We start from the raw sequence: 13,606 nt of genomic DNA, 5'->3' as shown, positions 1-13,606 counted from the left end.
ATATATATAATATATATACTTTTATTATTCACCCGTTAACTCCATAATATGCCAATCACAAGCTAGTTTTCAGCAGTTACATTCCCTTGATCACGGCTGCATGAAGATGTGGTTAATTGGAAAACAGAAAGACCAAAGACACGGCCAGAGGTGACATCACGCAGCCTATGCCATCACAATACAATTGTCAAATTCAATGGCTGTTTCATAAAGCCGGTTCAGTTCTGTTCCCTTTGCCAGGGATTCTCACGTTTGTGAAAATCAGACCAACAAGTGGTGGGGTTCCATTTCCTGGTTTGAATCTCAGTGGCTTTATCCAGAATTTCATTGGTGACTGGTTACTGTAACACCAGTCCAACCTAGGAGAGCCAACAGGGAGAGGCAGAGTTGAGATGACAGTTGTCCAAAGACTCGTCCACTCCCCCATCCCGTCCTGAAGCTCTGACTGACTGATCCACAGATGCCACCTGTGTGGTGGGAACACACTCCCACCAGAGCCCAGGACCATCTCACCAAACCTCTGCTCCAGGGTTCCTCCAGGAAAGCCACTGTCAGCATCCTGAAGGAAAACTGGTCAGGCCTCCCTCAGCAGACCTGTCAGTGTTTCCTCAGTGCTGCCTGTACCCATGCCCCTGAGCTGCCCTTGGGGCTGTGCGAGAAGGGCTAAGAAGTCTCACACTGACAGAGGAGAGGACCCATCACTGGGTCCTCAGGCTCTACCCTTCCTGGTTAACGTTCCCTGAGACAGTCCGGAATGGCCTGTCTCCAGCCAGCTGAGGTGGCTCACACCAGCTGCCGAAAGGGGTACACGACCCTGCTGGCCTGGCCATCAGGGGAGGGAATTTTTCAAGGGCCCAAACACCAGGTAACCAGAGCCCAAGCTGATGCTGCATCCCACATCTATGGCCCTGGCTGTTGGAGACATCAACTCCCTGATGGGTGGCCCAGGCCGCTGCACGGGAGCTCCAGCGGAAGGCTGCCCATGGCAAGAAGGTAGCACGTACCTTCTCTGCCCCCATGCTGGGGCACTTCCAATTGTAAAGATAATACTGCAGGTTGCCATCCCCTATGCCGAACTTGAGCTTCTCCAGGAAGGTTTTGTTCTCCATAAGATCCAGTGCATTGAACACGTCAAACCCTTTCTGCCCAGCAGCAGGGAGAAACAAGAACATGTTAGGATGGACAGCGGCTGCATTACCTTCTTGCCCCCTTTCAGTCACATCCAAACCATCCCACAGGTAGCCTGAAAGACCAACGCTCCTTCAGAAGCTCCCACTGCTTACTCGTCAAAGCCAAACTCCTACAAGCACCTAGCTCTGCAGGTTGTGTTCTCATGAGACCCTGAGCACCACCCCTGCTGCCTGGCCTCTCCTCAGCATGGCTCTGAGCACACACTTGTCTTGTCCAGGCCACCGCTCCTGTTGTTCCTTGTTATGCCTCCCTGAGACACTGTGCAGTGATTTCCACAGTCCCCTACAGAGATCAAGCCCCAAAACCTAAGACGCTGGCTCCCATCAGCTACCTGGCATTGGCATTGCTCCCTCGCTCCTCAGACACCCCAACTCCTAGGCCTCTGGTGTGCATCATGGGATTTAATGACTCCGGACATGTTCCTCTGAGACTGTGAAACAGACACTTCCTCAATCTCACCAACTGGATCAGCTCTCAGAGGGCAAGAACTGGATAGTCCCTTCTTGCCTGCCCACAGTGTGCTGGGCTTGGTGGAAGAGGGTACCCAGAACAAGACGAAGGACTGAGTGATGACCTTGCTGGGGTAACAGGAGTCTGGGCCCCTCCACCCCATGCTCTATGGTCAGATCCTCTAGTGACTCACCAAGAGAGACCAATCTCCCCAGCCCCACGCTGGGGAAAATAGTAAGGAGAACTCCTTTATGCCCAGAGCAGGCCTGGCTATTCAAGCTACTTGGCAGCACCTCCTGTGAGAACGAAACTTACTGAAATAAATCAGGAGTTTAATGCCTGCACTTTGTCTCGACACTCCTTGCTCCCTCCTACTTTTGACTTGTTAGCTGAGAACTGCTGGGACTCTACTTAAGCTGAGCAGGAGAGTTGAGGAGGGGTCGACCCCTCCTGGCCTGCAGCAGAGACCTCCCAGGGGCTGTGAGCACCAGTGCTCCACTGCCCTGCCCCATAGATCTCTGGAGGGATCCTCTAGCTTGCTCCTCACCATTTTGGCGAGAACAAGGGCATCACTCATGAGGTCTAGAAGGGGGGTCTGGGTGTGAACGTTGTAGAAGGAATAAGCAGCTTTTAGACTCTTGTGTGTTGGATGGTTCATGATGGTGGAGGGAAGGGTGTAAAAGCTCAGGAAGTCCGTCACCTCACCATTTGCATTCTGAAGGGAAAACAATAAAAGAGGCAATGTTACACACAGCGATACTGCAGTCTGAACAAAATGGTTCCTACTACTCACGCCCCCCCGAGGCAGCGCTCTCTCAGATGAAGGGTGGACACTGAAATGGGATCTGCAGAGAGGAAGAAAAGGCATTGGCCAAGGGCACTTGAGGACAGAACGGGGAGGAAAATCCAGGCTGGACTGTGGGCTGAGCCTGTCAAGCTCTTTCCCTGCCTGGGCATCGCCAGGGACCTCTTCTTGCCACTTTTCCCAGTCTGTGTCCCTGATGTTTGGTCACCTGGGACAGGCAGGGAATCAGAGGCTTACTTGACTTATTAAGAGGGGCTCAGTTTTCTCTACTCGGTCACCACCCGCAGGGGTGGGGGAGAAAAGAATGGGTTGAGCCAGTTCAGAGAGTATCATTTTCAACAAATGCAAGCTATGAGTCTTCCTGTCTTTAGAGAAGACCAAACATGGACAGGCAAAGAAGTCTAGGGTGTCAACACTGCTGTCATCAATTCTTCAGACACCAGCCCTGGAAACCCAGCCACTCAAGGAGGATACCTCTCTGTGAACAGGCCAGAGGCCCAAGACACCCCTGCCCCCCACTCACCTCCACCACAAAAGTGTCGATGATATTCTCCTGCGGAGAGAACCAGTGCTCTACCTCCTCCCGGCTCATGACGGGCGTGAGGTGGAACTGCTTCAAGTACCTGGTGAAGAGCTGGTGCACTACTGGAATGTCCTTCTTCTCCATTGGTCGCAACCCAGCTGTCTTGGGAGTCTGGAAGGAAGACAGAAAAGACCACCTCACATGTGCTGAACGTGAAGTCAGTGCCTTGTCTCACTTCAATCCAGGTGGGCAGCCTTCTCGCCAGCAGCGGTGAGAAGGCTGTGGACCAACTGACTACTGACAGAAAGAACTCTGAGGAGAGAGAAAGGATTTTAAGAATTCCTACCACAGGCTCCTGAAGCCACGCACAACTACCCTAGATCTATTCAGTCAGGCCCTCAGTTGTCCTCAGCACTTCCCTCTCCCTCATGGCTCACAACTACTCAGGCACCAGTCCTTCCTCTTCAACAGCTTTTGGAACTCCCCCTCCTTGTGAAGGTTGTCATCTGGCTAAGGCTGTTTGTGTTCTGACCTCTTATTCACATGGCCCCAGGCTGTTTTCCTAAGAGAACACAACCCATCCTTCCCTCCCTTGATTCAAACTCCCAAATAAGGTCACAGAAAACCCTGCTGGCATAGTGGGTAAGTGCTACAGCTTTTAACCAAAAGGTTGGCAGTTCAAATCCACTAGGCACTCCTTGGGCTCTATGGGGCAGTCCTACCCCGTCCTATAGGGTCGCTATGAGTCAGAATCCATTTGACAGCAATGGGTTTGGTTTTTCGGTTTTAATGAGGTCAAAAGGCCTTCCGCCCTGTGGACCATTTGGCTCTTCTGGCTGTGCTTTGTTCCTCTAGCTGATGGTTATCAGGCGTGGGGCAATTTTGCCCTCCAAGGGACATCTGACAATGTCTGGAGACATTTTTAGCTATCACAACTGGGGGAGGAGCTATTGGCATGTAGTGGGTAAAAGCCAAGGATGCTACTAAACATTCTACAATACACAGGGCAGCCCCCCACGACAAACAATTACCTGGCCCAAAAGGCCAATGGTGCCATGATTAAGAAACCTGCCTGCCCCATGGATGTGTTCGGGGCTTTTCGACCACCTTCCTCTGCCCAACACAGTGCTACTCCCAGGCCTCTGCACAGCCTCCCTTGGATCCTGTCCTGGTCCCCCAGCCTCCCCACACTGCGCTGTAACTGATCTCTCTCTTCCTACACTGGGGTCTCTTCTACAAGACTCAGAGCACTTGCAGATAGGCCCAGCTAAGCCTGCCCTGGATGCTCACACTGTGCATCTACTCAGACATCACTGCACCAGCAGGGCCCCAAAGGACGCTGCAAGTTAAACTCAGAAGAAAAGCAGTGAACTCTTCAGCTTTACTCTCAAACCAGAGTCCCACTACACAGCCACTTTTCTGTAGAAAAAGGTTCCAGTGGAATGAGACCACTTGTTCCAGTGGAGCAAATGCTTAGGCTGATAGAGCCTCCTGAGAGGCTGATACATAAAGGTGGGGTTGGGCCAAATCTCAAAACAGGGTGGAGTGACCAGTTTACATGCCCTTAGTCACTGCCTGGTTCACTTTCTTCCTAGTGCAGGAACTGTTTTTAAAACTTCAGTTCCAGGGCCTGGAGCCTCCAAAATTCCCTGCTATACTGACTGCTCTAGGGAGCACTTACTGACCTTGTTTCTACACAGCAGCTCCCACAATGACACCTCATGTCCTGGGCTGAAAAAAGCAGCCATGCCGGGAGTCTCACCCAGTTGGGGAGAGCCAGATCATTCTTCTGGCTGCTGCGCCACTTTCGGAACGCTCCCTGCCCACCTGCCTAGAATGCAGGCAAATCTGTCATGGTAACAAGAGGGAGAAGACACATCACAGCCTCCAAAACCTGTTTTCTGGCACACTGTCTAACTGCGCTGCAGTGGTCTCTCAAGCTGGGACACTAATGACCCCAACCCTACAGTAGATTAGCTGGATTCCAGGGTGATGAATCCAACTTGGTGGCTGATGAATCCAAGGAGGGCAGCCTTCTGACCAGCAGGCACCACTGACTATGGGCTGAATGACTACTAATTGGAAGAGCTCCAAGAGACAGAGGGGATTTTAAGAACCCCTACTGTCGGAGGACCCTGAAGCCAGGCACAACTGGAGAATGAGGAGCATGTGCTCCTTTGGGAAGCCAGGCAAACTGAGGTTCAGCACAGAAAAACCACTCCCAAGTGGTTGCCCAGTCCTCCAGCAGTGAACGCTGGGTGTGGGAACTGGGATTGGAAACACAGTCTTCTAGGCAGAGGGAACACCCTACAACTCCCTTATGCTGGGCTCTGGGATAGGACGCTGTGTACGTGAAGGTTCAGTAAGTGGATTCATATTTCTATTTATGCGTCACTCAGGCTAAAATTAGAGAGAATAGGTGTTTTCTCTGAGCTCATCAACACATGGCAGGGAAGCTGGCCCAGGTGCAGACCCAGCAGAACTGAAAGTCAAAATAAAACCTTTGTTATAGATGGGGAGCCCTGGTGGCACAATGGTTAAGCACTCAGCTGCTAACTGAAAGGTTGGTGGTTTGAACCCACCAGCAGCTCTGTGGAAGAAAGATGTGGCAATCTGCTTCCATAAAGATTTATAGTCTTATAAACCCTATGGGACAGTTCTACTGTGTCCTACAGGGTCACTATGAGCCGGCATTGACTCAGCATTGACGCAATGGTAATGGGTAATTGCTATAGATAACAGAGGACAGAAATGGCAAGTCCAGGAATCTGGAAACTATGGGTTGATTGACTTTTCTGGTAAGAGAATCCCCACCACCCCACCACCCCAGCTAAGGGCCAGGCTCTGCCCCACCCCATTGCCCCAGGGCACCACTGGCCTCTGGCAGTCGGTACAGCTTCATGGTGCGCTGCATGGTCATATTTCTGCTCAGATGGGAGAACTTCACTTCAATCAGCTTCCGAGGGTTTAGGGACCGATGCCAGTACCTGTGGGGATACAAATGTCCTGTCCTTGGGATTCTGGCCAGTCCCATTAAGACAATGGCACGGAGATCTCAGGATGGCCAGCAGGTGGCATGAGAGACACATCAGGCTCCACTTGAGCCAGGGTCACCCTACCCAGCTCTCCAACCTCCCTCCAGTGAACACCCATGCACAGCCATGTTTTCTTCAATTTCAAAAAAGCCACTACTTTGTTACTGGGAAGAGTAATCATCACACCATCCTCTCTTTGGCCTACACAACATTCAAAACAAAATTGAGGTAACCATTAAAAAAATTGGGACATTTCTCATAAAAATCCAGATTAGCTGGCTCTTTCTCAAAAACAAAACCCCCAGCAGACTGACCCCCATTTCCAAATGGCAGTAGTCAGCAGGGCTGAGAAGGGCTGACCCCTTCAGAAAGGACATGGGTCTTCGAGCTGCCCATGCCCACAGCCCTCCCCCTCCACCCCTCCACTCCCTGCCTGGCGCCTGTGGGCTTCATTTCACCAGAGATTACAAAAGTGAGACGCTCCTGGGCAGGCGCTGAGCCAAGAGGCAACGCTGAGGCTCAATGACACAAGCCCCTCAACTACTGCAGGTGGCAGGAAGAGATTTTTACCTGCAGGTGCCAACAGGTTTTGGTAGTACTACCCCGGCAGTGTAAACAGCTTGGAAAATGCCCTCCAGGTGAACCCGCCGAGTTATCTCGCGGATCAGGACCGGAGCCACCCTCTTGGAGCGCAGCTTCTTGTGGACACATAGGAAGTTGATCTCTACCATCTTCTTCTCTCTGAAGGAGGAAGAAAAGGCCAGGTGACCAGGCTTTTAACAGGGGGAGGTTATCGCTTCCAGGGTCTGGAGCCACTCCTAGAGGGCCCAGGCCTTCAGCACAGGGGTGCATTCTGCTGCCACCTGCCCTCGGCGATTAGATCTCGGACTCTCACTGCTCTAACAGCCTCCACAGACAAGGAGCCCTCTTACTCCTCCCCAAGAGCTCAGTTCCAAAGGAAAAGTGCAACTCAAGCAAGCTCCTTTATTTGAAGGCACCACCAGCATCTGCCTGATTCATCCCCAAGAGCTGGGCCAGGGGTGCCCCACATTTAAGAGGCAGGGAATTGGCACGGGGAACCCCTCAGGGTAAGCAAAGGCTATTCCAGGATTTCAAGGTTCTGGTTCTCACAAGAATCCACAGCCCAGAAGCCCAGAAGCCTGTGACAGGTAGTTCTGATATTTCCAGGGAAAACGAAGAGACTGAAAGCCCCAATGACTGTGTGAATCTGGGACACACTGGCTTTGGCCCAGTTCTGAAGCTGCACAAGAGTGTCAACAGGGGACTGGTGCAGGAGTACAAAAATGGGGCCGTTTAGTTAGGACACCAGCCCTCAGGCTGGGCCCCCTCCAGCCCAGGTCACAGACAGAGCCAGCAACTCAGAGCAAAACAGGTAGTGCCGATCACAAATTCCTATTCTCAGGACCCGGGTTTCTTCCCTTCATGGGACCTTCCCTCTTTCTTTCATTGGTGGGGAAAAGGAGGGAGAAAGAAGTGGATATGTGTATCTTTTTTCTTCTCCCTCTCAGACCAAGAAGGATAGTGGTGATGTGAAGGCTGGAGGTAGCCACCGTTGCTTACATGTCATAGATATGGATGTTTGCTGGGATGGCGCTGATAAACCCAACCAGTTTCCGACTTGAGACCACTCGAACTCCACAGTGCCACTGGGGGAGCCAGCCGGGTGGCCGGAGGGCCCTGGAAAGGAGACAGGGGCTGGGGTTGTGGTGCTGCTGGCCAGCAGGCTGGACAGGCTCTTTAGGCTCCACAGCCACTACCTCTGAGGGCTGATAGCTGAACTCTTTTTGGGGCCAAGCCCTCCAGGACACACGTGGAACTGAGCCTTGGCCCTTTCTCTCTGCCCAGCCCACCTGCCCTACTCACTCACCCAATCCAAGGCTGGTATACTAAGGCTTTCGCACCCAATCTAATTTTCTTTTTGCTCATTTTGACAGCTTAAACCAAGTACCAGAGGACTAGCCTCCTCGGCTCAAGGCCAGTGGGTGCATGGTTGGGAGCGGATCATGGACCCCCTGGAGCTCTGGCCTCCCACCTGCCCTCCCGGCACCACCGCTCCCCTCCCTCTGGTTGCCTATTCCTCCTTCCCCATCCCCTTCAGGTAGTTTCTCGCCACTTCAGCCTTCATGCCTGTATCCTCCCGGATAGTAACTGTGGCCCAGGCAGGTGGATGGCTCAACCAGGCAGGGTCATTTTTATACAATGGCATGCTCAGGAACTGGACAGAAAAACAACCCTGCTTTTCTTTTAAATCAGAAACCCTGGTGGCATAGTGGTTAAGTGCTACAGCTGCTAACCCAAGGGTCAGCAGTTCAAATCCGCCAGGCACTCCTTGGAAACTCTACAAGGCAGTTCTACGCTGTCCTATAGGGTCGCTATGAGTTGGAATCGACTCGACGGCACTGGGTTTGGTTTGGTTTGGTTTTCTTTTAAATCGTGGTAGGCCTTATCCCCTTTCCTTCTTACATAAGGTCACCATACAGTACATGATCTTTTCTTCTGGGTACCAGTTCTACAAAGGTCTCCCTCAACCAGCCATTCTGTCTAAATAAGGTTTCACGTCTAAGCTCCCCTGGAAGCAAGTCTCCTTCAGATGCAGTGGAAACTCAGCAAGTATACACTAATTTGCTATTCAAAGGCTGGCTCTTGGTAGGTATGGGGACTCTGGTGCCCTGTGGTTGTCCTGCTCTCTGCCTTACTCTCAAGAGCCATAAAAAAACCCTACGACTCACCACAAAAGAAATTCCGGGGAATAATCAAATCGGAACATGTTGTCATCATCTTCCACATAATTCTCATTCAGGAGGGTATACAGTTCTTTCAGCTGTAGAGAAATAAGGCACTTGCTTAAAGGGATTCTGGAAGGTGGGGCATCAACTCCAAGACCCTGGGCCAACAAGTGTTTCAGGAGGAGGAGGCAAACCACCAAAATGCTTTGTCTAATTTCATGAATCCTTCTCACCCCAGGCATGACAGGTTTTCTTGGAATAAGCACCCTAGTTGTAATAGGAAATTGAGCCACTATGGGTACAGTGGCTGACTTAAGATACATAAAGTGGAAGACCAAGAATGTCATCCAACTAACCAACCATTCCATCACTTCTGATCTCTCAGCAATGGAGATCTACTGGTTTCTACTGTGAAGTTCTTTGGAGAAATGACCCTTGGGGTTAGTCAAGGGATTAGTCTAAGTAGAGTCACTGCCATTTCCTACCATATCTGGTTTTTATTTTCTGGCGCAACAAAAGCTTTGGGCCTTTTTCTGCTTTCCCAGCTGTCTCCACCTGTGCGCCCAAGTCTGGTATTAAAAAAGTCTGTTCCTGTTTCCAACGTTCCTTACAGAAGAAACAGAACAAAGAGAAGAGGATCTGGGCAGCTGGGGTGGGAAGGTGAGCAGAGGCCTTCACTGAGCAGCCTTAACTCATTAGTTAGGGTACAGATTAGAAATAAGAGAAGGGAATGAATGAATGAATAAAAAAAAAAGAATGAATGAAAGAAGGATATCCATCTTGGGGAGCTACAGAGGTCAACTCTCAACTTGCCAGAAAAGCCAAGTGCTATTTATGTGGAGAATGTGTGGTGTCTGCTCAGATCTGCTTGGTTCAGCTCTTAAGAGGCTCCTCGAGGAAGGCCTGGTGTGGCTGCAGGGCTTACTTTGAAAATAGCACCCAACCCACACCCGTGGTCTGACTGGGCCTACTCACCACACCACGGTCCCCCAGGTCCAAGGCATCCCAGGTGAAGCCCTGGGGCAGGGTGTACGGCTCCTGGCGGATGTTATCTTTGTCAGGCTCCACAGGGCCATGGGTGTTCACCACCTCTCCTGGAAGAGCACAGCCATGAGCCTCACTCTGTCTTCTTGGGGAGGGAGGGGGCTCAGCTCAAACCACCCAGAGCAAACTCCCCGTTCCTAGGAGTCCAGCATCTGAAGTACACGTTGTACTCGGCAACAGCAGCCCATACTTCCAGGTATCCCTGGCCCCATATTGAGGGCCAATCCATGGCAAACACCTCAGAACAATCACTGGAATCCAAGGTGGTTGGTTTTTTGGAAACCCTTCGAATGTTCCTTCAGTTACTGAATGACAAACATTTATCTTTACTAATCTGGCTCACAGGGTCACTATGAGTCGGAATCGACTCGATGGCACTGGGTTTTTGAATCTGGCTTTGTGTCTCCTGGTTGGTGTAAGGAGTGCTGTCATGGCCCTGGCCTGGGCCCATCAATTTGGAAAGATTTATAAGAAGTTGCAACAAGGCTGCTTTTGTATCAACAGCTTCAACAATGTGTTGGGCCTGTTCCTGAAACAGATGACAGCACCCAGGCGCCAGGCTCAATCTCGGCCATGCCAGACTTGGCTTTCAGCAATGGAGGCCAGTTACTGTCATTGCCAACCCAGGCGCTCAGTGTTTACGGACCCCTACAAGTGCCTTTGGGCTGAATCACTGAGTCTCCACAGTGCTGCCGGGAAGTGACCCTCACACAATACCCCGAAGCCTAGACAGCATGCCCCTCCTTGAAGGAGTACGTGAGAGTGCTCAGAAGGCACGGCCCGATTCCTACCCAGAGCCCAGTAGGATTCATTTGATAAACCCGACAAATCGGTCACCTAATTTGGGTCTTTGGGATTAGTTTCTACTGTTCAGAACTCTTTCATGTTCACACTTGGAACAAGGCATTCAGTACGTTTTGAAAACTGAGTTTTCAAAAAGTTCCCACTCACTCAGTTCACTGCTCCCTAGCATAGGGTTCTGCACACACTAGGCACTCAATTCTTGCTTTTACTATCAGACTCCTGGCCCCAAACTTCATTCTAACATATGAATGAACAGGCAGCTGAAAGCCCTCACAGTCACTGATCTGTGGGGCAGGAACAGTGGAAACGGCTACAGCAGGCTACAACCTGAGGACGCCACCATCAGGACCGACCATCCCACTCACTTTCATTCAATGTATTTACTGAACATCAACCGTGCACCAGACACTATGCCCAGCACTAGGACAGAGCAGTGAAAAAGACAAGGTCTCTGTCCTCAGATACTGTACCACTTTCCGGGGGAAGATATTCAATAAACAAGTCATTACTGATGTGCTAAGAGTCACAAACTAGAAAGTGCAGGCAACAACAGGTGCACCTAGCAGGACTGCATCTAGCTACCTTCCACTTACAATCTGGCTCCCCAAAAGGTATGCTTGCCAGACCAGTTAGATTTTTCTTCCCTAGTTATGAAACTGGCCTTCTGGTTTACTTATAAAATAGTCCCTGTGAGTTTGTTTAATATAAATTAACCCACTTCCAACTCACTCTTATGTATATAAACAGAATCAAATTGGAGCCTACAAGGCCAAGGGCTAGATCCTGGAGCCTAGTAAGGCACCAGCATTTCCACTCTGTAGTCTGTCTAGGTGGCCAGCCCTTTTCCCATCTCCTACAGAATTTACACCCTTTCCAAAATGCATGTAACCTCAGAACCTTTTTATTGTTTTTCTGTCCTAAGTGATTTCCATGGCCAAGAAACTGTGGCCTTTCCTACTATATTACAAGGCCAGAGCTTTTCAGCTGGGCTGCCTACAAGGCTCTGCACGCAGCAGGTATTTCCATTTGCTCCCTTCTTCACCAAATCCTAGAATGCACCAGTTCTGTGGCAGAAGCTGGTGAAGGAAATGGACACAGGTCGTCACCATCATGGACACCAATCAGACAAGCAGGTATATACGTAAAGGTCTGCAGATGAAAGAGAGGAACCAAAACTAGAAGGTGAAGCTGGAGATGATAACCAGGGCCAATCACAGGGCGCCTGCAAGCTATTCCAAAGAAGCTGGGCTTTATCCTCAGGACTGTAGGATGTCCTTAATGGGTTTTTAAGTGGGAATGCAAGGTGGAGGGTGGTGGTGACAAGGTGTTTGGATTTGCATTTTATTTTACAAGGAGCACCCAGTAAGGGCTTGATAAGTGACATTACCCAGCGAACTTTTTAATACATTATTCAAATGGTAAGCCCAAATCTAACTTTTGCTAAAACAGCTCTTGGGTTATTCCCAAGACTGTGTGATATCTGCAAGACAGAGCTGACAAAGCAGAGTTACAGGGAACTCTGAGAAAGCAGTGGCCACTCTGAAGAGACTCCCAGTCTGGGGTGGCAACAAGGCTGAGACACAGCCTGAGCTCCCACATAGTCGTTCCCAGTGCCTAGCCCCAAGGGCTTCACAGGGCCTACTCTGGGGTGCCAACCAACACTCCATATGGTATTCCAGGTGCTAAACCATTACTACTAAGCAAAATTTCAAATTACTTTGCATTTAGTAAGCATGCACTGGCTGAGAGACAAGCACAAGGGGCTAGGGACTCTGCACCCCCAGGCTTAAACATCTTCCTAGATAAACAAGACAGTCTTTCTATAAAATCTATGTGGAAGACGGATCCATGGGCAGACATCCTTGCACATCATGAGCCAATACAATTTTTCTTTGTAAATTTATACTGGATGATGATGTACTAAAAGAATCATTATCTTCAATGTGTGCTACTAAAATGATAAAGTCCCTGAACAATAGTCTTTTCTCTACTGCACGTTGAAGACTACCCTCTAATAATAACCACCCAGAACTCTGGGACTCTACCGCTCTCCCTCACAGATTCAGCGTGGAACCCTCATGGAGGCACCGTTAAGGCACATCTCTTGCCCACGACTGGAGAAGAAAGAATATACATACCCAGTTTGGGGACAGGCTGTGTGTCCCAGAACTGGTAGCTTCGCTTGCTAGCCTCCTCCATGGTTTTGGCAGGCCCCTGGCCCACTGAAAACAGTTCAATGGCCTTCTGTATTTCCTGGATCCTCTCTGCTGGCAAAGAGTTCATCTGGCCAAGACAAAGTTGGAGAGAAACAAGGCCCATTATGCTAATAAGTACTTTTGATTAATTACAAACTCAAGAGTTAAGGGTGGAAGTTGGGTGTGGCTCTTCTGTCCTAATCCCAGAGATCATATATTATATGACAACTAGAGAAAGAGGGGTTGATGATGAGCTATTCGATGGGTGGGTATTTCCTATAGGGTTCCTTCCCTTCTTAGTCTTGTTTGATGGCAAAAATAATACGTGCTCAATATAAAATTTCAAACAATGCACCAACAATCCTATCCCTCAAATATTATCCTTGTCATCTTAATTTGGGAGGTATGGTGGGCAGAGGCAAATATACTTCCAGACTTTTTTTGCATGCAAGTTCCAAACACACACACAAACTTTTCAAAAGCTACAATTGGATTGTATGATATCATTCTACACACATCTCTTCTTCAAACACCATATCTTAGAGACTTTTCCATTTGAGGATCCACAGACTGGCTCATCCCTAACAACCGAGTCCACTGTGTGCATAGGGCACAACATATTTAGCCAGTCCCGTTCCCAGGCGCATTTTGGTGACGTTGTTCTTCAGTTTCACAAACAATGCTATAATGAACCTGCTTTTACATCTATTTCTGTACAATGAAGTCTAAGAAAGAGGCTTGCTGTGTCAAAGGGTATGCACATTTGAAATTATAACAGATACTGTCAACTTGCTTTCTAAAGAGAGAATATT

General features: G+C 49.8%; 1 protein-coding gene across 2 annotated transcripts in view; it reads right to left on the bottom strand.

Annotated features, from left to right (window-relative positions):
- Positions 1-11: 11 nt before the first annotated feature.
- NMT1 (N-myristoyltransferase 1) overlaps positions 12-13,606 on the bottom strand; it is a 28,451-nt gene continuing 14,856 nt past the window's right edge. For both annotated transcript variants that reach the window (XM_049859609.1, XM_049859611.1), the window contains exons 3-12: positions 12,738-12,882; positions 9,727-9,845; positions 8,755-8,846; positions 7,586-7,702; positions 6,575-6,745; positions 5,848-5,956; positions 2,970-3,140; positions 2,189-2,356; positions 1,005-1,142; positions 12-359 (exon numbers count right to left, since the gene is read on the bottom strand). In XM_049859609.1, coding sequence (XP_049715566.1) covers positions 339-359; positions 1,005-1,142; positions 2,189-2,356; positions 2,970-3,140; positions 5,848-5,956; positions 6,575-6,745; positions 7,586-7,702; positions 8,755-8,846; positions 9,727-9,845; positions 12,738-12,882 — 1,251 coding nt within the window. In that variant the 3' untranslated portion in view covers positions 12-338. The remainder of the gene's footprint in view (positions 360-1,004; positions 1,143-2,188; positions 2,357-2,969; positions 3,141-5,847; positions 5,957-6,574; positions 6,746-7,585; positions 7,703-8,754; positions 8,847-9,726; positions 9,846-12,737; positions 12,883-13,606) is intronic.

This window comes from Elephas maximus, chromosome 19 (genome assembly GCF_024166365.1).
Source record: "Elephas maximus indicus isolate mEleMax1 chromosome 19, mEleMax1 primary haplotype, whole genome shotgun sequence".
In the NCBI taxonomy this organism is placed as follows: Eukaryota; Metazoa; Chordata; class Mammalia; order Proboscidea; family Elephantidae; genus Elephas; species Elephas maximus.
This window is presented reverse-complemented; position numbering and strand designations above follow the sequence as displayed.